Source organism: Salmo salar, chromosome 23, assembly GCF_965601325.2.
Source record: "Salmo salar chromosome 23, fSalSal1, whole genome shotgun sequence".
In the NCBI taxonomy this organism is placed as follows: domain Eukaryota; kingdom Metazoa; phylum Chordata; class Actinopteri; order Salmoniformes; family Salmonidae; genus Salmo; species Salmo salar.
The window spans coordinates 31214181-31239782 of NC_138313.1; the positions used below are offsets into that span (position 1 = coordinate 31214181).

General features: G+C 45.4%; 1 protein-coding gene across 3 annotated transcripts in view; it reads right to left on the reverse strand.

The window, feature by feature from the left end:
- Nucleotides 1–3929: 3929 nt before the first annotated feature.
- LOC106584380 (uncharacterized) overlaps nt 3930–25602 on the reverse strand; it is a 56800-nt gene continuing 35127 nt past the window's right edge. The window contains exons 8-34 of one of the 3 annotated variants that reach the window (XM_014169622.3): nt 25367–25552; nt 25170–25283; nt 24959–25072; nt 24594–24827; nt 21313–21423; nt 21010–21202; nt 20770–20915; nt 20532–20645; nt 20296–20415; nt 20036–20188; nt 19625–19853; nt 19166–19367; nt 18924–19077; nt 18568–18752; nt 18335–18467; nt 17938–18189; nt 17725–17837; nt 16547–17088; nt 14056–14409; nt 13804–13946; nt 13376–13580; nt 13010–13091; nt 12110–12263; nt 11666–11985; nt 10816–10963; nt 9423–9520; nt 3930–7773 (exon numbers count right to left, since the gene is read on the reverse strand). In XM_014169622.3, the coding sequence (XP_014025097.2) occupies nt 6400–7773; nt 9423–9520; nt 10816–10963; nt 11666–11985; nt 12110–12263; nt 13010–13091; nt 13376–13580; nt 13804–13946; nt 14056–14409; nt 16547–17088; nt 17725–17837; nt 17938–18189; nt 18335–18467; nt 18568–18752; nt 18924–19077; nt 19166–19367; nt 19625–19853; nt 20036–20188; nt 20296–20415; nt 20532–20645; nt 20770–20915; nt 21010–21202; nt 21313–21423; nt 24594–24827; nt 24959–25072; nt 25170–25283; nt 25367–25552 (6173 nt within the window). In that variant the 3' untranslated portion in view covers nt 3930–6399. Of the gene's footprint in view, nt 7774–9422; nt 9521–10815; nt 10964–11665; nt 11986–12109; nt 12264–13009; nt 13092–13375; nt 13581–13803; nt 13947–14055; nt 14410–16546; nt 17089–17724; nt 17838–17937; nt 18190–18334; nt 18468–18567; nt 18753–18923; nt 19078–19165; nt 19368–19624; nt 19854–20035; nt 20189–20295; nt 20416–20531; nt 20646–20769; nt 20916–21009; nt 21203–21312; nt 21424–24593; nt 24828–24958; nt 25073–25169; nt 25284–25366; nt 25565–25602 lie in introns of all 3 variants that reach the window. The other 2 variants (XM_014169621.3, XM_014169620.3) reach the window with 2 other exon arrangements.

The window sequence follows — 25602 nt, forward strand, 5'->3', positions numbered from 1 at the left end:
AGAATAATATATTATCATCTCGTAATTGCTACCGAATGGCCAGATCTCAAAATAACTTTACTGGGAAATCACATTTTGCAATAAACGGGGTACTATGCTAAGAACAACAGGCTATGCTATACAGTTAGCATCATCTAAAATCGATAATAACATTGTAAATACCCCCTTACCTTTGATTATCTCCATCAAAAGGCAGGATCCCAGGTCCGGAAGGCATTCCAGGTCCGGAACAAATGTGGTTTCTTTTGACAAAGTTCATAATTTATATCCAAATAACACCAAGTACTTAGCGTTCATTATGCTCCCACAAAACGTGGTGGGGGGCTGGTAAAATCACGCCGAAAAGCTAAAAAAAACCTAGTAAATAATCTATTTATGTTCGTTCAAACATGTCAAATGTTGTTTAGCATTAATCTTTTGTTCCATTTTTAACGTTAAACATCAGTAATATTTTCACACAACCTATCCTATGTCTAGATAAAAAATGATGACAAACTCACGTTTCTCAGATTTATGCGCAGGCGCAAAAAAATGAAGTGATGACATGTCAACTTCCTTGGATTCTAATTTGCTCTCTGTTTATCATAGACGCTTCAAACAACTTTATAAAGATCGTTGACATCTAGTGGGAGCCGTAGGTGTTGCGAAATGAATCCTTTCTCACTATGGTATCTATAAAACAATGACACTAAATAGTACAGTCACAAAATTCACATTTTTTTGGATCTATTTTTCACAGGTTTTTGCCTGCAATATGAGTTTTGTTATACTTACAGACACCATTCAAACTGTTTTAGAAAATTCAGAGTGTTTTCTATCCGAATGTGTTAATAATATGCATATCCTAGCTTCTGAGTTGGTGTAGGAGGCAGTTAAAAATGGGCACATATTTTTTTCAAAATGTCTCAATACTGCCCCCGAGCCCCAACAGGTTAACCCTATCTGATCCTACCCCTGGCCAACGACCTGAGAGGACGGTAACCCTATCTGATCCTACCCCTGGCCAACGACCTGAGAGGACGGTAACCCTATCTGATCCTACCCCAGGCCAACGACCTGAGAGGACGGTAACCCTATCTGATCCTACCCCAGGCCAACGGCCTGAGAGGACGGTAACCCTATCTGATCCTACCCCAGGCCAACGACCTGAGAGGACGGTAACCCTATCTGATCCTACCCCAGGCCTACGGCCTGAGAGGACGGTAACCCTATCTGATCCTACCCCAGGCCAACGACCTGAGAGGACGGTACAATACCACTCAACACACCCTGTAATTATTTTCTTTTTTCCTGAATTCAAACCTCGTACCCCCAAGTACTTCTCTGCAGCTGCCACCATAACATCTATTTTCTGTGACTTACGTTCCATCTCTGCGGTACAGTTGATAACCATTGCTATGAACACTAGGAAGCCAACCTTACTGAAATATATCACACATTGGCCTATCCCTCTGTTCTGGCACAGATCTACTATTCACAGGGATCCTCTCAGAATCCCTCACCCTTGATCCACGCTCCTCTACTTTCTTCACTGTCTCAGCATACATCTTCTGCACTACTCTGACCCTGGCCACCGCAACCTGCCTCCCTTGCACCAGACATCGCAGATCCCCAGCAACATGGGCACCTGTACAGATGACACACACAACTTTTCTCACCAAAACTATGCATTTCTCTGTCCCGTGTCCTCCTGCACACGTCCCACATCTTGGAATCTCCATCCTACAGTGCTGCCACATGCCCATAAGTGTGACACCTATAATGTGAATTATGGATTTGATGCTCTTGAACCAGTGTCTCGAACACAGCCCTTGTCTGTGAATTTGGAGAGGAATTGAGTCATGGGTAACTGCATCTACCTCAGTGAACTGCATATGTGGAGTGTGTCTGGAAGTGGGGGTTGGAAAACAAGTGGGAGGATCAACACAAGTGGGTCTATCAAAAACTAACAGCTAATTGGGCAGATCCTTTTCCTAACCTTAACCTCATTCTCGTAACCTGCTAGGGTAGTTCTCCTAACCCGCCACATTAATTCACCTAACCTGCCATGTTTATCCTAACCTGCTACCCTAATTCTCCTAACCTGCTACATTAGTTCTCCTAACCTGCCACGTTAATTCTCCTAATCTGCTATGTTAGTATTCCTAACCTGCCACGTTAATAATACGAACCTGCTTAGCTAAAAGGATACAAGGAAGGAAGCAGCCACATCAAACAGTCTTGAGTGGCAACCAACCTGCCCAATTAGCTGTTAGGTTGACACACTTGCTGGTGTTGAGCAGTTACTGTACACCTTGCACACATCAACAACTGACACCCACGAAGCAACGTTACCCATCGCGCCACCCTACTTCAAGTCTCAGAGCGAGTGACGTCACTGATTGAAATGCTATTAGCGCGCACCACCGCTAACTAACTAGCCATTTCACATCGGTTACACTCACTTTGACCTCCTCTTTTTTCCGCAGCAACCAATGATCCGGGTCAACAGCATCAATGTAACAGTGTAGGTTCCGTCCCTCTCTTCGCCCCAACCCGGGCTCGAACCAGGGACCCTTGCACACATCAACAACTGACACCCCACGAAGCATCGTTACCCATCGCGCCACAAAAGCCGCAGCCCTTGCAACGCAAGGGGAAACCCTACTTCAAGTCTCAGAGCGAGTGACGTCACTGATTGAAACGCTATTAGCGCGCACCACCGCTAACTAACTAGCCCTTTCACATCGGTTACACTTGGATTAATTAGGTCTTTACTGTGTTCTCCACTTTCACATGAAGTGGCTATGCTACACAAAGTCTGCGGACAACCTTTCAAATTAATGGATTCGGCTATTTCAGCCACACCCGTTGCTGACAGGTGTATAAAATCGAGCACACAGCCATGCAATCTCCATAGACAAACATTGGCAGTAGAATGGCCTTACTGAAGAGGTCAGTGACTTAACGTCATAGGATGCCACCTTTCCAACAAGTCAGTTTGTAAAATGTCTGCCCTGCTAGAGCTGCCCCAGGCAACAAGTGCTGTTATTGTGAAGTGTAAACATCTAGGAGCAACATCGGCTCAGCCACGAAGTGGTAGGCCACACAAACTCACAGAACGGGACCGGCGAGTGCTGAAGCGCGTAGTGTGTAACAATCGTCTGTCCTCATTTGCAACACTCACTACCGAGTTCCAAACTGCTTCTGGAAGCAACGTCAGCACAGAAACTGTTTGTCAGGAGCTTCATAAAATGGGTTTCTAAGACCGAGCAGCCGCACACAAGCCTAAAAGCAACATGCGCAATGCCAAGCGTCGACTGGAGTGGTGTAAAGCTCGCTGCCTAGTGGAAACGCGTTCTCTGGAGTGATGAATCACGCTTCACCATCTGGCAGTCTGACGGACGAATCTGGGTTTGGCGGATACCAGGAGAACGCTACCTGCACCAATGCCTAGTGCCAACTGTAAACTTTGGTGGAGGAGGAATAATGGTCTGGGGCTATTTTTCATGTTTCGGGCTTGGCCCCTTAGTTCCAATGAAGGGAAATCTTAACGCTACAGCATACAATGACATTCTAGACGATGTGTGACTGCAACTTTGTGGCAACATCAGCACCCGACCTCACTAATGCTCTTGTGGCAAATGGAAGCAAGTCCGCACAGCAATGTTCCAACATCTAGTTGAAAGCCTTCCCAGAAGAGTGGAGGCTGTTATAGCAGCAAAGGGGGACCAACTCCATATTAATGCCCATTATTTGCTTTAATTATTGCTTTATCAGTGAATTGGTTCAATGCCAATGTAATACAGAAAACAAATGTTATAATATGCATTGTTTTGAACAGTTTATTCATTTTCATTTCTAAAAACAATTTGTGTTTTACCATGAGAATGACACGTACGTGCACAATAGGCAGATATACAGAAATAAAGTCAGACTTTTTAGATCTATAATATGTATCATTTCTTTTATTTCAAATCACAGGTTTTGTTCTTTATAAACGCATATTTTCCTCATCATACAAATATGAGGGGAAGCTACTTCATATAACGTATATATATATATAATGGTTAGCAGAAAAAGTACAAACATACAAAACTTGTTTATATACAGCACGTAAAAAAATAGCCTTGCATAATGCGGCATTTAGGTGTACATACCATGCTCCATGAGGTCTGCTGATTTGATTATGTGGATAGTACATCAGAAGTAATTTGTAGTGGGGGATATTAAGTGCCAGATAGGGGAATGGGAAAGGACTTTGGGGATTTTGGTATGTAGTTTTCATAAAGGCACTCACAAGATGCCTTACCATGTGTGACGGGGCGGCAGGTAGCCTAGTGGTTAGAGCGTTGGACTAGTAACCGAAAGGTTGCTACATCGAATCCCCGAGCCGACAAGGTAAAAATCTGTCGTTCTGCCCCTGAACAAGGAGGTTAACCCACTGTTCCTAGGCCGTCATTGAAAATAAGAATTTGTTCTTAACTGACTTGCCTAGTTAAATAAAAGGTATAACAATAATCATTGACTGTATTTGGATTTTGCTCTGTCAAAGCCACATTAATCTTTCAAATACAGTAACAATAATCCACTTTGATTAGACAACATTTCCAAAGAACACTTTCAACAGTCACCAATGTCATGGATATACAACGATTTGCAATTAATCACTTTGGTCTTAGAGACATTGATGTTCCATTTATCGGTACAAAATAGAAACAATCAATGATTGTCTAATCACAGAGCATTCACATAAGGCTGTGCTCATATGAGAAACATAAGGACGACAAAAATACTCATTATACAATTGTTTTTATCTTAAAAGACTTGGTTTATGAATCACAAAAAAAGATACACAAATACACTAATTGTAATTAAGCAAAAAAGTGATTATATAATTTTGGGAGAAATACTGTACCTCAACGCTCAACTGGTCTAACAAAGTGATTGATTTAGTAACATCATGTAAAGCATCTTTGTCCTCGTCTTATTTCACACACCATAGTGAAACCCCCATGGTGAGAGAACATAGAGAGAGACAGTGCAATTTCAAATGTTGCCTTTTTCTCTCATTTGGTATTTCAGTCACAATCTTTTCTTTTGTATCCATAACCGTACCATACATCTTAAACTCTTCAGTAACACAGATTCTCCTGACACAGAACACCACAGCCCCCACTAACTGACATCCTCCCTAAGGTGTAGGGGAGAGACAGAGGCTACACTGTAACAAAGGCAATAATGAAAAACAATACAGGAACTTACACCGAGTGTACAAAACATTAAGAACTCCTGCTCTTTCCATGACATAGACTGACCAGGTGAATCCAGATGAAAGCTATGATCCCTTATTGATGTCACTTGTTAAAATCACTTTTTAAAAAAAATCAGTGTAGATGGGAGACAGGTTAAAGAAGGATTTTTAAGCCTCGAGACATATTTTGTATGTGTCATTCAGAGGGTGAATTGGGCAAAACAAAAAATGCAAATGTCCTTGCATAGGGTATGGTAGTAGGTGCCAGGTGCACCAGTTTGTGTCAAGAACTGCAATGCTGCTGGGTTTTTCATGCTCAACAGTTTCCCGTGTGTATCAAGAAGTCTGTTCTTAGGGCAAAAGAAGGGGTGCATCTCAATATTAGGACCGTGTTCCTAATGTTTGGTATACTCAGTGTACATGACAACTATTTACACCACAGTTTAGCTTAGAACCACACATTGAAGAGATGTATCTGCATGTTTTTAGCTTGTGTGTGTGTGTTTATAACCACACAATAGCCCCTCAAATAGCATCACCACATCCTAATCAAATACATTCCATAATACGAATCCACAAGGCAGTCTTCGCTTAATGAACACATCTTAACATAAGCGAACGTAACCCATCATATAAAAAGTCAAGTTAATTTTCAATGAAACAGTTATGTCCTTGGCAGAGGTCTACATAAAACAGTGAATGAAATTGATAGCACGTTAAATGAGCAATTATTTCCTTAAAAAAAATGTAAAAAAATAAGTCTCAGCCCAAAGAAACATCCCAAGAGGGATGACAATAAGAAGCAGAGTTAGGCAATATCCAATGTCGATTCTGTCTTGGTGAACAGTCCATTTTCCTTACATGATCACCGTTTGGCTCTGGTTCCTTGTTTGATTTCTGATTGATCCGTCACTTTTAAAATGTCAAAGGTACTTAAACAGTTTTTGGTTTTAGTTGACAATACTCCTACAAGACTATACACTATCTTTAAGTGCAAAATTGAAGAAAATCGTGTGACAATGAAGTGTAAAAGTGATTACTGTAACCAGAGAGACAATAAGACAAAAACAAATGACGAAAGAAGTGATGGATAAGAGTTTAAGTGTTGTAACTACAAAGATCAACAAAGCATTTAAGAGTTGGGCACTTTAAGAGAGTCCTCTTGTCTATGCAAACACCTGCATGTTGCCACGCTGAGGCTGCTGGGGGTTCTGTTGTGTCTGCTGGGACTGCGGCTGCAGCTGCTCCGGAATGTGTGTGTGATGGAGAGGCGGCAGTGCATGGGGGTTCCCCAGGGGGGTGGGGCTGGTGGTGACGTCAGACCAGTCTGAGTTGGAGTGGGGGGAGGAGGAGGACCAGGGGTCAGGGGACTCAGGGGAGGGGGTGAGGTAAGGGTGCTCGCTGGGCGGGTGAGCCGGATACCCTGGGGTGGTGCCCTCCGAGCCAGCCGTAGCGTAGCTGTGCTGAGAAGGAGGGGTTGGGTACTTATCCACGGGGCTCTGCATAGCCTGATAGGGAGGGAGCTGTTGGCGGGACTGGCCATCCTGCACCATGCCGTGGGCCAGGCCATGGGGGTGAGGGAGGCTGTGAGACAGGCTGTGCTGGAGGCTCACATTGGGCATTTGGTACAACATGCCCTGGGGGCAGTGCAGGTGAGTAGGGCCCTGCTGAGATTGGGGCTGGCCCTGGTTTTGCCCCTGGGACTGCACCTGCCCAGGCTGGGGCTGCTTCAGCAGGGCCTGCCCGCCCCCCGGCGCCATCATCTGGAAGGTAACAATGGGAGGCAGCTGCTCGCGGCTCATGGTGACATTCATAGGGGTGAGCAGGCCTTGGCCGTGGTGCTGGGACATGCTAGGGTGGCCACTCCCCATCTGCTGGGGGAGGAGGCTGAACATGTGGCCACCGTAGCCATGCTTCAGGCCCACCCAGCTCTGCTGCTGGCCCAGCATGTGGCTGACTGGGGGCAGCAGGGGCCTGGAGGAGGGGCTGCCCAGGAGCGGAGAGTTGGTCGTTTTGGAGGCCCCGGCAGCATCTCCTATGTATAAGTGTGGAGACTCCAGGGAGTCGACAGGGGACATGGTGACTGAGCTCTCCAACAGCCCTCCTGCAGCTTTAGTGCCGTTGCCACTGGCTCCTCCCACTGCAGGCCCCTCTCCTCCCGTTGGCTTCTTTCTCCGCTTGGCCTTCATGTCTTTCAGCTCTTTTGCTGTAGCCCCACCCACCCCTCCAACCTTTGCCCCGCCGCGCCTGCTCTTCTTGCCCTGGGGTCCGGGGCGCATGCCCATGTAGCCAGCGCCATTGCCTCCACAGACCAAGGAAGAGTGTCCCCCGCCCATGTGGTTGGGGCCATTGTGAGGGCTGTGGACCAGGTTGTACTGGTCAAGCAGACGTACGATATCATGGTGCATGCGCTCCTGTGCGGTGTCACGGGGCAGCCGGTCCAGGTGGTCTGTGATGTCCCTATTAGAGTAGTGGTCCAGCAGAACCTGGGCCGCCTCAAAACTACCCTCTCTGGCTGCCAGGAACAACGGGGTCTGCTCCTGAAGGAACACAACAGGAGAAACAACCCATGTAGGCATGTACCAAGCTAATAAAACATTATCCTCGTGATAGAATATGGGACATACAGTGCATTCAAAAAGTATTCAGACCACTTCACTTTTTCCACATTTTGTTACGTTACAGCCTTATTCTAAAATGGAATAAATACATTTTTCCCCCTCTTCTCAAATCTACCAATACCCCATAACTTAAATATCACATTTACATAAGTATTCAGACCCTTTACTCAGTACTTTGTTGAAGCACCTTTGGCAGCGATTACAGCATCGAGTCTTCTTGGGTATGACATTACAAGCTTGGCACACCTGTATTTTGGGAGTTTCTACCATTCTTCTCTGCAGATCAGTCGCTGCACAGCTATTTTCAGGTCTCTCCAGAGATGTTGTATCGGGTTCAAGTCCGGGCTCTGGCTGGGCCACTCAAGGACATTCAAAGACTTGTCCCGAAGCCACTCCTGCGTTTTCTTGGCTGTGCTCTTAGGGTCGTTGTCCTGTTGGAAGGTGGAACTTCGCCCCAGTCTGAGGTCCTGAGCAGGTTTGTATCAAAGATCTCTCTGTACTTACCTCCATTCATCTTTCCCCTCAATCCTGACTAGTCTCCCAGTCCCTGCCACTGAAGAAAATCCCCACAGCATGATGCTGCCACCACCATGCATCACCGTAGGGAAGGTATTGGCCAGGTGATGAGCGGTGCCTGGTTTCCTCCAGATGTGACACTTGGCATTCAGGCCAAACAGTTCAATCTTGGTTTCATCAGACCAGAGAATGTTGTTTCTCTTGGTCTGAGAGTTCTTTAGGTCCCTTTTGGCAAACTCCAAGCGGGCTGTCATGTTCCTTTTACTGAGGAGCGGCTTCCATCTGGCCACTCTACCATAAAGGCCTGATTGGTGGAGTGCTACAGAGATGGTTGTCCTTCTGGAAGAGTTCTTCCACAGAAGAACTCTGAAGCTGTCAGAAAGACCATCAGGTTCTTGGTCACCTCCCTGACGGCCAGCTCTAGGAAGAGTCTTGGTGGTTCCAAACTTCTTCCATTTAAGAATGATGGAGGCCACTGTGTTCTTGGGGACTTTCAATGCTGCAGAAATGTTTTGGTACTATTCCCCAGATCTGTGCCTCAACATAATCCTGTCTCAGAGCTCTACAGACAATTCCTTAGACCTCATGGCTTGGTTTTTGCTCTGACATGCACTGTCAACTGTGGGACCTTATATAGATAGGTGTGTGCCTTTCCAAATCATGTCCAATCAATTGAATTTACCACAGGTGGACTCCAATCAAGTTGTAGAAACATCAAGGATGATAAATGGAAAGAGGATGCACCTGAGCTCAATTTCAATTCTCATAGCAAAGGGTCTGAATAAGTTATTTTTGTAATTATTTTTTCCCCAAAATTTCTAAAAACCTGTTTTCTCTTTGTCATTATGTGGTATTGTGTGTAGATTGATGAGGGGAAAAATGTATTTAATCAATTTTAGAATAAGGCTGTAACTTAAAAATATATAGAAAAAGTGAAGGGGTCTGAATACTTTCTGAATGCACTGTAGCTTGACTTAAAGACTACTTTTGAGGTTTGAAAACATGTGCAATACAAGGTAGAGACGTGAAATGCAAACTGAGGTAGTACAAACCTTGTTGTCCTGCATGTCTCTGTTGGCTCCATTCTTCAGCAGCACCAGAGTGGCCTCCACATTGTTCACAGCAGCTGCCCAGTGCAGAGCAGATTTACCTGAGCGAGAGAGGAATATGAGTCAAAGACAGACATGCAAATTGCTCTGTTACGGCACAAAATTATTTTGACTAAACACTTTTTATTTTTTTGAGAAGGTTGGTCCTCAAGCAATGGCATGACCGAAATGCAAATGACAAAACCGCAACACAAATTCATGACCCAGCTTTAATGGAATTGTAATGGTAACTGGGCTCCATTGAGAGCAAGATTGAAACCATGGGACTATAAGGTTCTGACTTTTTTAAATAGTTAAAACAACACAATTCATCTTTAGATGGTTCTTCATATGTCTGTGAAGTAAAATGTTTGATAGTTAATTTTAAGTGAATAAATGAAAAACTAAAAAGTTCTCTCTGCATAAAACTATTTGAACTTGCCACTATAAGGTTCTATCTGCAATCCAATCACAAGCCTGAACAAATAGACAGACCAATCAGAACACGTTCTTGCCATCTCTCTCCATGTATGGGCTAGTCTAGCCAGCAATAATGGCACATAAGCAAAAAACAAGTAAATGTTGTCACATAGTTATTCAGTGATGACAGTAATTTGTCTGATTATCATAATAAATTTCTTGATATATTTGATGTGTTTTGACTGTCTTGGTAAAATAATGTTATTCTATAATTTATAATGTATTCAAATAGCTACAGTTTTCTGTCTAATCCAGAAAGAAGCTTGTGGCTGAACCCAGATTGACATGTCAGAGCCATAAGGTTCTATCTGCAATTGCATCCCCTTAAAAAAAACAGATTTACAAATGTCTCAGGATTTTGATATTCTGCACTTTAGGTACCTATAAGGTGAGGACCTTAATGGGTTATGAAAGAAGAATTCACTTCAAAACAGTTCTGAGATCTGAAAACGATGCTTAATAGGGGCGGTAGGTAGCCTAGTGTTTAGAGCATAGGGCCAGTAACCGAAAGGTTGCTAGATCAAATCCCCGAGCTGACAAGGTAGAAATCTGTCGTTCTGCCCCTGAACAAGGCAGTTAACCCACTGTTCCTAGTTATCTGCAGTTAACTGACTTGCCTAGTTAAATAAAGGTAAAAAAAAATAATCTCAGAACTATGCTTTCTGCAGATAGAACCTTACAGTACCAAGGTCTTTCCTAATTCTTGCCCTGTATGGCAGTGCTCAATGAGAAAATCACTAAAACAACATTTCCTATTTAAGTATTACTGAACAGTTAAGTCTCAGTTTAGAACAAATCTCTAATCCCAATGGGATCACCTGTATAAAACAAATGTAAAATCATACAATATACATGTAAAAACAATGCCAGTGCTCACCGTGGTCGTCGACAGCGTTGATGTCAGCGTGGCAATGTACCAGTTCCTCCACCATGCCTTCCACAGCCAGCCTGGCAGCCAGGATCAGAGGTGTGGTTCCATCGTTCATCCTGGCATCCAACTCCGTGGCCCGGTTACGAATCAGGATCTGAGAGGGGAACAGTGTTAAAGGGGCAGTGCAGTCAAAAACTTTATTTTCCTCTGTCATGTTTTGTACACTCAGTATATATTTAACAGTGGTTTAGATTCTCTACACTATACATTTTTTGTTTTATCATAAACTGAAATTAGGTGAACTATTAGAAATTTAGCAACCAGGAAATGGCGGAATGATTTCTGCATATTGCACATTTAATGATATTTCCACACTGAGGTTGTAATAACAATGTAAGAGCCTAATAATTTATTTTATTTTTTTTAAACACCTGGAATTTCAATATTTTCAGGTGGGATAGAGTTTTTGGCCCACAGAATGACATCACAATCTGATTATTCTGACCAGCCCCACTAATGGCTGCACCTATGCCCAGTAAAGTGAAATCCATAGATTAGGGCCTAAATCATTTATTTAAATTGACTGATTTCCTTATATGTAACATAGTAAAATCTTTGAAATTGCTGCATGTTGCATTTATATTTTTGTTCAGTATATTTTAAGTTATTTTCCATTAAATAAACCCACAGTGATATATTAAACATACAGTGATGATTTCCAAATAACATTTAAAAGACTGCATGGAGACTAACTCGATAAGCGCAATATGATTTTTGAACTGGTGCCCATGTGAGCGCAGTACGAGGAATATGTTTTCAGCTGCTCCAATGAGTCTCTGTATTTCTAGCCTCTCACCTGGAACACTCCCTGGGCATCGGCTGCCACAGCAGCGTGGAGAGGGGTGCGACCCATGTTGTCGTGAGCGTTGGCATCTGCCCCAGCGTCCAGCAGCCTCTTGGCAGCGTCGGCCCGGGCGTAGCGAGCAGCCAGGTGGAGCGCTGTCTCCCCGGTGCGGTCTGTCTGGGCCATGAGTGTTGCACCCTGGGTGATAAGGTCTGAGATGGCGTTGGGACATGGCTCGTCTCCCCCGCTCTCTTCCTCCTCCTCCGCCTGCAGGCCGCAATCAGATGCCCCTCCGTTTCGGAGAGAGGCCAGCATCAGGGGGGTGAAGCCATCTGGACAATAATTTTGCCATTTGGTCAGCGTCAAAAACAACAGAGTTACATACACAGCAATCACTTCTCAGTTAGGTATCCTTACACTTGATTGACACCAATCCTATTCAATCTTAAACTCTACCTGGTCCTTTGACATTGACATCCAGGCAGTCTGCCTCCAGATCAGTCTGTGGTGGAGTGAGAGAGATGTCAGCAGCCTTGTGGTGCTGCAGGGTCCACTCCCGTCTGTCCACTCCTCCATCCACACCCATGGGCAGTAGGGGCTTGTCCTCAGTCTGGGGGAGAGGGAGGCAAAGGAGGAGAGATTTTTAGACACTGACTCAATGCCATTATGTATAGTAGGGTTATTCCGCCAATTAGGTGCCTTTAGAGTAGTGATACTTCGTGGATTTCACCTAATTTTACCTTTCTGACAAAGACCACATAAAAATAAATAAAAAATTCCCATCTCAAGAGGTTAAATAAAACCTAACTCTGGGTAACAGGGTTGACGTGTTATGCTCAACTCGCTCAGTTTTCCACCACAAAGAGTACAACCAGCTCACCTGCTTTGACACTAGGACATTGACTGTTCAATGTCTCTTTCGAAAAAATCTTTAAAAAGGAATATTTTCACCATCTGGAAACAAGAGTTCAGTTCACGTAAAAAGGTTGACCTTAAAATTAATCACTTATCACATGAAATAAATTATAACCTGTAGAAATGACTATGTTAAAACAACAAAATAACTAGGGCTTTACAATGTTGGAGAAAAGTTGGAGTTAAGATCTTCCTAGAAGTCACAGAGGATGCTTAGAAGGACATGTCAAAATGTCCCGGATTTATTTAATTTTCCATATAGTTTATATTAGAAGGGCACTTCCTTTAATATACAAGGCTTTCAGATATTAATATTTGTCCAACATTTCTACTTAAAATATCAAAGGGAGGCAAAAGTCACTCATTTCCTGGAACGACTCAGTAGCTGGTGAGCGTTCTGACCCAAAATGGCTGCCAAGAATGGTTCCTCTTCTCGCTCACCCTTACTTTCTTTGGCGGAGCCTCCTCTTCCATCCACCTCTGGCCTCCATCTATCATCCCTCCATCCTGGGTCTTGAAGTTCCTGCAGGGAGGAGAGGAAAAAGAGGTCAGTGTGTGGCTCAGGAGAATTACACCCTACATTATGGTACACCAGTCAAACATTTCTCTCAGTTCAGTACCATTCTGAACATACTAGAGCCCGGTACAGTATAGAGGTACACATTTGTCTTTATTCCCGGTGTAGTGCAGTAATTTAATAAAACAACAAATATATATTGACCGTATGCAGGCCCTGGTCAAATGTAGTGCACTATACACGGAATAGGGTGCCATTTCAGACGCAACTTCTGTCTTTTCTCCACTCACTTCATGCCGAAGTCGTCCTGGCCCACGGGTTCTCGCCTCTTGTCATCCTTCTTGGCCAGGAAGCCATCGGGGAGCCAGAGGACGCCGTGTTTGCGTTTCCTCTTGGCGGCCAGCACGCCCAGCACCAAGATTAGCAGGATGATGACGGCTGCTCCCACAGCCAGGTAGAGCAGGAAGTTGGGCTTATAGGGTTCCGTAGGGTCACCTGGTGGTGGAGGAGACATGGAACTCTTAAGTAGGTGATGCTATCTGAAATGGGCTCTGCATTCAGAGCATGGAACCGAGTGTCCATTTGGTACCAAAGAACATGATAAGTGGGTTTAATCAGGTCTGTAATCAAAGATAATTGTGTGCTGATGTAACATAACCATTAGGGTGTTTTAAAGGTGTCTCAGAAATCACACTGGGAAGAAAGGAGAGGGACTTACTGTTGACAGAGACCACAGGGTAGGGCAGCTCAGATTTCAAGTACTCAGCAGCGATGAAGGATGCAGCCAGCTCTGTGCTGGAGAAGCAGTCCATGGAGCGCTCAGAACACTTACGGTTATCGATCTCCAGGTACACCTTAGACCTGCAGCAAACAACTTCCGTTAGTCTTACTTGCCAACATTCAAGACTATACACACACCTCATCTTATCTAGTAGAGAAAGAGAGACAGGATAAATACACATCTCCTTACCCGATAACCTCCTTGTCTAGCTCCCGTTTGCCTCTAAGCGTCATTGTAGAAGGTTGTCCTTCATTGCCGTCGTCGTGCTCCAGGCCGTAGTACGGATACAACATAGGTTTCTGCTGGTCGTCCATCTTGACACGGAGGTTGGTATGCAGCAGGGTTCCCAGGGAGCGCAGGAAGCCTCTCATGTCTCCCATTAGCTCCTCGGGCTGCAGTAACACTACGATCACCAGCGTTCCGTCAGCCACCTCAGCAGGGGTGTCCCCAGAGCAGTCCAGGCCATCCCAGCCACATGCCTCCGTGTTACAGCCCTTATCACAGATCTTGTTGGCATAGTGGGCCGCACAGTACTTATCATACCTGTATATAGGACAAGGGAGAGGGTTGGGGAATTCAGAAGACTCTAGGAGGTCCTATGGGTTAATAAGCTTTGAAGTTTGAATGTAATTAATAAGACATATACACTGAGTGTACAAAACATTAAGAACACATGCTCTTTCCATGACAGACTGACCAGGTGAATCCAGGGGAAAGCTATGATCCTTTATTGATGTCACTTGTTAAATCCACTTCAAAATCAGTGTAGATGAAAGAGAGGAGACAGGTTCAAAATGTATTTTTAAGCCTTAACCTGTTAGGGCTAGGGGGCAGTATTTACACGGCCGGATAAAAAAAACGTACCCGATTTAATCTGGTTATTACTACTGCCCAGAAACTAGAATATGCATATAATTATTGGCTTTGGATAGAAAACACCCTAAAGTTTCTAAAACTGTTTGAATGGTGTCTGTGAGTATAACAGAACTCATATGGCAGGCAAAAACCTGAGAAGATTCTGTACAGGAAGTACCCTCTCTGACCATTCCTTGGGCTTCTTGGCTCTGTTTATTGAAAACTTAGGATCTTTGCTGTAACGTGACACTTCCTACGGCTCCCATAGGCTCTCAGAACCCGGGAAAAAGCTGAATGATGTAATTCCGGCCCCTGGCTGAAAAACATTAGCGCCTTTGGTAAGTGGTCTATCAGAGGACCATCAGACTGAGGTGCGTGCACGGGGCGACACCATGTTTTATTTTCTCTCTCTTTGTACTAAAACACGATTTCCCGGTCGGAATATTGTTGCTTTTTTACGAGAAAAATCGCATAAAAATTGATTTTAAACAGCGGTTGACATGCTTCGAAGTACGGTAATGGAATATTTAGATTTTTTTTGTCACGAAACGCGTCGAGCGCGTCACCCTTTACCCTTTCGGATAGTGTCTTGAACGCACGAACAAAACGCCGCTATTTGGATATAACAATGGATTATTTTGAACCAAACCAACATTTGTTATTGAAGTAGAAGTCCCGGGAGTGCATTCTGACGAAGAACAGCAAAGGTAATAACATTTTTCTTATAGTAAATATGACTTTGGTGAGGGCTAAACTTGTTGGGTGTCTAAATAGCTAGCCCTGTGATGCCGGGCTATCTACATAGAATATTGCAAAATGTGCTTTCACCGAAAAGCTATTTTAAAATCGGACATATCAAGTGCATAGAGGAGTTCTGTATCTATAATTCTTAAAATAATTATGTTTTTTGTGAACGTTTATCGTGAGTAATTTAGTAAATTCACCGGAAGTTTGCGGGGGGTATGCTAGTTCTGAACGTCACATGCTAATGTAAAAAAGCTGGGTTTTGATATAAATATGAACTTGATTGAACAAAACATGCATGTATTGTATAACATAATGTCCTAAGATTGTCATCTGATGAAGATCATCAAAGGTTAGTGCTGCATTTAGCTGTGGTTTGGGTTTATGTGACATTATATGCTAGCTTGAAAAATGGGTGTCTGATTATTTCTGGCTGGGTACTCTGCTGACATAATCTAATGTTTTGCTTTCGTTGTAAAGCCTTTTTGAAATCGAACAGTGTGGTTAGATTAACGAGAGTCTTGTCTTTAAAATGGTGTAAAATAGTCATATGTTTGAGAAATTGAAGTAATAGCATTTCTAAGGTATTTGAATAACGCGCCACGGGATTCCACTGGCTGTTACGTAGGTGGGACGAAATCGTCCCACTGGCCCTAGAGAAGTTAAGACATGGATTGAGCATGTGTGTCATTCAGAGGCTGAATGGGCAAGACGACAAATGGAAGTCCCTTTGAACGGGGTATGGTAGTAGGTGCCAGGTGCACCAGTTTGTGTCAAGAACTGCAACACTGCTGGGTTTTTCACGCTCAACAGTTTCCTGGGTGTATCAAGAATGGTCCACGACCCAAAGGACATCCAGTCAACTTGACACAACTGTTGGAAGCATTGGAGTCAACATGGGCCAGCATCCCTGTGGAACGCTTTCGACACCTTGCAGATTCCATGCCCCGACGAATTGAGGCTGTTCTGATGGCAAAAGGGGGCGTGCAACTCAAAATTAGGAACGTGTTCTTAAATGTTTGGTATACTCAGTGTACATGTGTATTGATGTCTTTATGTTGTTGCAAACTCTTGTACTTACTTGCAGTAAGACTGTGCGCTCTCCTGACACTCGAAGCTGTCGAAGAGGCAGCCAGAGTTGTCACAATCGGGGTCACATCGACCGTTGCGGAACAGCTCCCAGCAGGGCACCGGGGCGGTGCAGTTGACCCATGGCTGGCGCCAATGTAGAGAACAGTCCCCTCCGTCCCATTGGCACTCATGGCTGTTGCACTGCGGGTCACACACCTTATCCCCAGAATGCTGCTCACACTCTACGTAGGGGCAGGAGGCGGGGGTGCTGGGGGACGGATCGAAGATGACATTCTCACAGTGCCTGCCTGAGAAGTGGGCTGGGCAGTGACAGCTGTACTGGTAGTGTGGGTCCTTCATACAGGTGCCTCCGTTCAGACAGGGCCGGTTCTGGCAGCTGTGGACGGTCTCGCAGCGTGGCCCACTGAAGCCTGGCTGGCAACGGCAGTGCGGACGACCAACCTGAGTCTCCTGGCAGTGCCCGCCGTTCTGGCAGCGCAGCTTGGCACAGTTGTAGCCCTCCACCTCTCCACAGTTGAAGCCAGTGAAGCCCTGAGGGGTCGGGACAGAGTGGGCATCAGACATGTGAACAGACTGGCTAGACAGATACCTGTGGTCTCTGTTTTACATCTCTAACATGCATTACTGCAGTTGACTAGTCAGAAAAGCTGGGAGAATCTACTAAGTTTGGTACCTTCCTACAACACTGCTGTTCTCAGTCATACCTGACCTGTGTTGTTTCACCCTCTGAAGCAAGCGTGACAATAAGGAGAAGGAAGGGGTTAGTGGTTTGGAAAACAAGCCAGCAGGTCAGGGTTTCCCAAACTCGGTCCTTGGAAACCCAAGGGGTGCACGTTTTGGTTTTTGTCTTAACACTACACAGCTGATTCAAATTATCAAAGCTTGATGATGAGTTGATTAATTAAATCAGTGGTGTAGTGCTAGGGCAAAAACCAAAACATGCACCGTGTTTGGAAACCCTGCAGTAGGGAAAGAATACTCACTCCATATCTACATTAGAGGTAAATACAATTTATACAGCACAATGCAATTTCTATGCAGTTGGAAATCCATTCAAAACAAAGAGAGAAAGATCAGCAAGCTGGCACATGCAGTACTTTGTAACACAGCAGTCTGGCAGTTGGAAAACAAACATTGAAAAGGGTAGAGTACCGTTATATGACTTACTGGTTGACAGATGCATGTGTATCCATGCACTGAGCTCATGTTCATGGAGCAGGTGCCACTGTTATGGCACGGCTTCGACTGGCACAGGTCCACCATGGACTCACAGTGGCGTCCTAGGACAACAGACAGACAGACATGTCATGTTATACAGCATGAATGTGGGGTAAGCTAGGTAACTTGATACGTTCTAACATATACAGAGGGGCACTCTACCTGTGTAGCCCAGGCGACAGCGGCACTGGTAGTCATTGGCCAGCTGTACACAGTCCAGGCTGCCAGGAGAGTGACAGGGACCAGAGAGACACTCATTGACGTCCCCCTCACAGTGTTCCCCAGCGAAGCCAGGGGGGCAGGAGCAGGTGTAGCGTCCCACCCCGTCCACACACTGGCCCCCGTTCAGACAGCGAAGCTCCCAGGAGCCAGGCTTGGGAGCACAGTCGTCCACATTCACCTCACACTGAACACCTACAGAGAGGGGGTGGAGAGAGAGAGGAGAGAGGGAGGCAGGGAAGACCATCAGTTCAGAGGTCAGAATTATAGTTGTACATTACGCAAAACCAATGGGCCAGAAAGAGATAGATAAAGCAAGAGAATCTTCCGGTATCTTTACCATTAGTGCCAGGTGGGCAGGCGCAGGAAAAGCGGTTGATGAGGTTGATGCAGGTTCCTCCGTGGTGACAAGGATTAGAGTGACACTCATCCACATCATATTCACAGTTCACCCCCTGGTAGCCAGCCTTGCACTGGAACAGAAAAATACATTTTTAGATGTTTCCCTGGGTGCAGTACACTAAGTGCAATACTTAGATCCCACACGCAGACACACATTCATACACAACTTACCATACACTCATATGTGCCCTGGTAGTCCATGCAGGTGGCCCCGTTGCGGCAGGGGTTGGAAAGGCACTCATCCACCATCTCGTTACAGTAGCTGCCCGTGTAACCAGGCAGGCACTGACACTGGTGGGCATTACCCACGTTCACGCAGCGACCCGAGTGCTTGCACACTAACTCCACTTGGATACCTGGCCGAGACAAAGACACACACAAAGACACGTTAACCAGAGACGCATTATGCGTAATATATCTTCATCAAAAATGGTCATTATCTTTACCTATATAAGTTCCATAGTTCACTGGTGACAGAGAGGTGGCTGAATGAAAGAAATGGTACTATAGAGGCAGTGCCTGCTCACCGTTCCGAGCAGCATAGTCCTGACAGGACATGTTGGGGACATCACAGTACATGCCAGTCCAGCCCACAGGACAGTGACACAACCAGGTGGTCTCTGACTGGGAACAAGACCCTCCATTTTGGCACAGTGGCTGGCTACACAGGTTCACAAAGTTCTGCATGGAGAGAAAAGTGAGTATAAAATGTTAGCATTGATTTTCAAATGAAGAACCAGGCAAGAACCATACTACACACACACTCTACCTGGCAGTTCTGTCCATTGTAGCCCACAGGGCAGGTGCAGCGGTAGGAGCCCAGGCCGTCAGTGCAGGTTCCTCCGTTCTTGCAGGGCTGAGAGTCACACTCATTCTGCTCATACTCACAGAAGGTGCCGTAGAAACCAGGCCGACAACGACACGAGAAGGTGTTGATGTCATCAACACAGGTCCCGTTATTCAGACAGGAACTAGAGGAAGGGAGAAACAAATTGAGGGAGAGAGAAAGAGAGATGTAGTCATGCATGATGGAAAGTCGAACATATGTAGGTAGATAGGAATTCCTTGTGTGTTGCAAAGGAAATTCATTTTCAATAAATGTTCTATACATCTAAATGGGTCTCAATCCACATATCAAAAAGGAAACTCATTGAAGGATAATTCTGAGTGCATCTCAACGTTAAACCCTTTAAAATAATAACTATAGTTACAGTCCTTTGTAACCCACCTCTCAGTGCATTCTGGGATGTTGTGTTCACAGAGGATTCCGTCGAAACCTGGCCGGCACACACAGACAAAGCTGTTGACGTAGTCCCGGCACACAGCTCCATTCTGGCACGGCTGACTGGCACACTCGTCCACTTCTGCCTCACAACGTTCACCATCAAACCCTTGCCGGCAGTCACAGGAGAACCCTCCCACTTCGTCCACACAGGAACCACCGTTCAGACACGGGTCTGAGAGGGAGCGAGAGATACAAAAAGAAAGGGTTGGAGTCAGACAAGAAGTTTAAAAGACCCTGAATAGTAACTAACTACGGAGATGAGTGTACAAGGTGCTCATGGAGAGTACTCAATATGCAGTAGTATACGTGTTGATAGTACAAATTAAAGTAAAAGAGAGATGTGCGATAACTCACTGGGGGAGCAGTCATCGATGTTGGTCTGGCAGTTGAGACCGCTGTAGCCTGGTCGACACTTGCACACGTAGCTGCCCTGGCTGTTGATGCAACGGGCCCTGTTCTGACACGGGTTCTTCCTGCACTCATCCACATCCTCAGTGCAGCGGGGGCCTATTCACAAACATACCATTTCAATTAACATCAACGCAACGACTGAATGGTAGAAAATGTCCCCCAACACACACACAAATCTTTTCTCTCTTTCTATGAATACTCACCTTGCCAGCCGCTGGGACATCGACAGGTGTAAAAGGTGTAGTCCGGGGTTGGCTGACACACACCTCCCCTCTCACATGGATGAGACGCACAGGGAACCAACTCCTCCTCACAGTGTTTTCCTGTGGACGCACATAGCAATATTGGTAATATCCAAAATGCCCACGATACAAATCAACTCAGCTCCAACAGAGGGAATGTGTCCAGGATAGTACAGTAGTGTGGCTGGTGTTGTTACCGGAGTATGGAGGATCACACAGGCAGCTGTAGGTGTTGACTCCGTCCACACAGGTACCATGGTTCTCACACGGGCTTGATGCACACTCCTCCATGTTGAACTCGCAGTTCACACCTGAGGGGAGAGGGATGTTTTTAACTAAAATGGTGAACAGAAAAACACATGTATCTGTTAGGTATTGCAGTTTAATGGGATCATCTGTATATTAATAAAGGATAAATGAAACCCTGATTCAGACCTGTGAATCCGGGGCGACACTGGCAAGAGTATCCGTTGAGTCTGTCCACACAGCTGCCGCTGTGCTGGCAGGGGCTGGACTGGCACTCATCCTTCTCCTGGTCACAGTGCTGCCCCACCCAGCCAGAATCACACTCACAGTTGTACCTACATACAGACCAGGGGAGGGGTAGGAATATTATTTTACATGAAGTACGTAACTCAAGAAAAAGATAGAGCGATAAGGTGAGGAGAAGCGTACCCGCTCTGCTGCTCTACACAGTCTCCGTGTACACAGGGCTGGGGGGCACAGTGGTCGGTGCCAGAGTGGCACAAGGGGCCGTGGGTGCCAGGGGGACACTGGCAGATGAAGCCGTTTACCTTGTCCACACACGTACCCCCACTCATACACGGGCTGGAATTACACTCATGGATGTCCACGTCACATTTTGCACCTGTGAGAGAAGGAATTCAGAAAGTTCATTCATTCACTGGGGAAAAAAATCAGGTTGTCATTAACATGGAAATGCATCTGAATAGTTGAGAGGGAGGAGTGTGTGTTAACCTGTGTATCCTGGAGCACAGACACACTTGTACTCGTTGATCCCGTCCTGGCACTCTCCATATTCACAGGGGTTACTGGCACAGTCGTCAACATTGAACTCACAGTTCACCCCTGAGAAGAAAACCAGAAGACAAACCATTTAGTCTTGAGTCTAATGTAAGAAAGGAAGGATGCATTTTGAAGTTACTTGAACAGGCTCTCCATAACACAAGGTAAATGCAGTTCCAATGGCCTCCAACAGGGGGAGCTGTGGACTAGCTGATAGTGCTTAACAGGTGTGTTCCAAAGAGAGCTGAGTGAGTGAAAGTGTGTGACCTAAGCTAGCCAACTGGCTGGCTGACTGACTGGCTGTATGTGTCTGTCCCGGTCGGTGTGTGTGTGGGTGTGTGTGTGGGTGTGTGTGTGTGTGTACAGCACCAGTGCTCTGGCCGCACTAATCCCCCCCAGGCCACGGCAGCGTGCTGGGCACAGCAGGACAGAGCTCGGCCGACCCTTATGACCGTTCCACTCCTGTCTGAGTGCATTGAGCTGAGAGCTGCAGGAAGCCCCTTCCACACCACAGAACACAACAGAACTGAGTAGGAACTGCTGGTGTTTCAGGTTCAGAGCAGCACAGCACAGAGCTTTTGGGCTGAGAGCACCTTGTGAGCAGCAGTGTAAGTTGGGGCTACATGACACCAATGAAGTCATGGTCTACTAAAGTTTACAAACTATAGTTTGGTCAAGACCAGAGTTTTACACATAAGTGTTTTCCCTGTGATTTTTTCAGCAGCTGTGGCTAAGGTAGTGGGGTCGGGGATACCCCACCAGGAGATTTGTTTTGGTAGAATGACTGCGAGGCCACTTCTGGTGACTATTTAAAAGGACATTCTACTCCAAAACGTATTTACATTTTAGTCATTTAGCAGACGCTCTTATCCAGAGCGACTTACAGTAGTGAATGCATACATTTCATGCATTTTTGTACTGGCCCCCCGTGGGAATCGAACCCACAACCCTGGCGTTGCACACACCATGCTCTACCAACTGAGCCACAGGGACAGCCACAGTATGAACTTAAAGTTGTGCTCTGCTGCTCCTCTCATCCTTCTTTGTGCTCTTGCTCTACCTCAGGGGTGTCACACTCATTTTGCAACACGGGCCACATTCGGTATTCACTGAGGTCCGGAGGGCCGCAAAAAAAAATGGTCCTCTATCCAAGAGGTCTTCAACCTTTTCTTGCCCAGGGAACCCTCCCAGGCAAACCGGCGACCTAGGGAACCCCATCATAGAATACGTTTTAACAGGTCTTTTCTTATCATCAGGTATAATGGATAATGGAAAGGAGAAGTGATCAACATTTAAAAATGTATAGATTTGGTAGATTGTTTTAATGTCCATACATAATTGGAAGAGGAAGTGTAAACTAACACAGCCAATAAGATAGAAAGGTAACTCCAAACACGTTTTCACTAAGATCAGCTATTTAGCTGGTTAATCAAAGGTTAGACATACATTTTTGCCAACACATGGCTAAGTCAAGAGAGCTAACCAGCAGCGCTTGTTGCAAAAGCAGTGTTCTAAAATGTTATTTGTCATATGCGCCTAATACATTGGGTGTAGACTTTACTCCAGTGATCCAGTCAAATACTCCAGTGAATGTAATTTGTTGAGAAATAAAGTAATTAGAAATAAAATTAATCTCTTTTCTACTGTATGTAATTACATTTGTTTTTCTATTGTTGCTAGCGATATTTATAAAACATTTTAAATAAACACGTTTTTCACAACAACAAAAACAATGTAATTTTTTTAATGCAGACCCCCATGCAATGCAGACCGCCGGTTGAATACACCTGCTCTATGCATCACTTTTGGCATTTTTGACGCTCCCTGACTGTCTAGCTTTTGTTTCGATGACTGTTAGCGAACAGGTCAGAGTGAAGGAACTATAAATGTAAGTACACTACATGACCAAAAGTATGTGGACACCTGCTCGTTGAACATCTCATTCCAAAATCATGGGCATTAATATGGAGTTGGTCCTCCCTTTAGCTGCTTAAACAGCCTCCACTCTTCTGGGAAGGCTTTCCACTAGATGTTGGAACATTGCTGCAGGGACTTGCTTCCATTCAGCCACAAGAGCATTAGTGAGGTCGGGCACTGATGTTGGGAGATTAGGCCTGGCTCGCAGTCGGCATTCCAATTCAGCCCAAAGGTGTTGGATGGGGTTGAGGTTAGGGCTCTGTGCTAGCCAATCAAGTTCTTCCACACCGATCTCAACAAACCATTTCTGTATAGACCTCGCTTTGTGCATGGGAGCATTGTCATGCTGAAACAGGAAAGGGCCTTCCCCAAACTGTAGCCCCAAAGTTGGAAGCACAGAATCGTCTACAATGTCATTGTATGCTATAGCGTTAAGATGCCCCTTCACCGGAACTAAGCCCGAACCATGTAAAACAGCCATTATTCCTCCTCCACCAAACTTTACAGTTGGCACTATACATTCAGGCAGGTAGCATTCTCCTGGAGTCCGCCAAACCCAGATTTGTCCATCGAACTGCCAGATGGTGAAGCGTGATTCATCACTCCAGACAAAATGTTTCCACTGCTCCAGAGTCCAATGGCGGCGAGCTTTACACCACTCCGGCCGACGCTTGGCATTGTGATCTTAGGCAAGTGTGCGGCTGTGCGGCCATGGAAACCCATTTCATGAAACTCCTGACGAACAGTTCTTATGCTGACGTTGCAGTTTGGAACTCGGTTGTGAGTGTTCCAACCGAGGACAGACAATTTTTACGTGAGCTTGTGTAGCCTACCACTTCGCAGTTGAGCAGTTGTTGCTCCTAGACGTTTCCACTTCACAATAACAGCACCGGGGCAGCTCTAGCAGGGCAAAAATTTGATGAGCTGACTTGTTGGGAAGGTGGCATCCTATAACATGCCACATTGAAAGTCACTGAGCTCTTCAATAAGGCCATTTTTGTACCAATGTTTGTCTATGGAGATGGCATAGCTGTGTGCTCGATTTTATACACCTGTCAGCAACGGGTGTCACTGAAATAGCCTAATCCACTAATTTTAATGGGTGTCCACATACTTTTGTATATAGTCATTTCAATGCCATTCGAGATCGTTTTCCCCCTATTATTTTACTTCATATTTTTGGGAGAGGCAATGGTTTAGCAGATGTAAGTTTATTTTTCTGTTTGTCCAAACATTCTCTTGTTGTTTTCCTCTTATTACAAAGTTTTTGTTCAATAAAATGAGAAATATTCAACCCATTTTCTGTCTCTGCTCACCCGAGGTGCCAGGCAGACAGTTGCACTGGTACTTGTTGACCAGGTCGATGCAGCGTCCACGGTTCTGGCAGGGGTTGCTGTGGCACTCCATGACCTGGACGTTGCAGATAGAGCCGGTGTAGCCCGGGTCACAGTCACAGGAGAAGGTGGCGATGCCGTCACGACAAACCCCGTGGTGACAGGGCTCTGGGTCACAGTCATCTATGTTCTCCTTACACAGCGGCCCCGAGAAGCCTGGCGAGAGAAACCAAACATTGAGTAACAGTTAAAGATTCCCTGTATTAATGCTTTAGTTTAGACATCATGTTTAAAAATGCGAGAAAGGTACGTTAATTAAAGTTGAGATAGTGAAGGCTGTCTAGTACCTTCAGCACATTCACACTCGTAGCCGTTGGGACGGTCGATACACTTGGCCCCGTTGAGACACGGTGTGCTGGAACACTCGTCAATGTCGATCTGACACATCTCCCCACTGAATCCTAAAGGCCAGGGACGAAACCCAGCTTCAAATACTGTAGATACAAACCTTCTGAAACACTATGACAAATGAATTTGATTAGAAAAAAGCAGACGAACCTAGAGGGCACTGGCAGACGTAGCGTTTGACTTGATCCAGACAGGTCCCTTGGTTCAGACATGGAGAGCTAGCACACTCGTTGATGTCAATCTCACAGTGTGTTCCCTCAAATCCTGGAAACAGAGAGCGAATATTTCACAACAGTACTGTGTGTGTGTAATTAGAAAGAGATTTGGGAATCACTGATCACACACACCTTCCATACAGATGCAGCTGTAGTCTCCTATGCGGTCCAGACAGGTGCCGTCATTCTGGCAGGGGCTGGACGCACACTCATTGATGTCTGTCTCACAGCGCGGCCCATCATAACCTCTCGCACAGTTACATGTGAACGAGCCATCTGTGTTCACACACGATCCTCCATGCTCACAGGGGTTTGGACCTGAGGGGAAGCCTGAGAGAGGTTAGATACACAGAACTATAAAGGAGTAA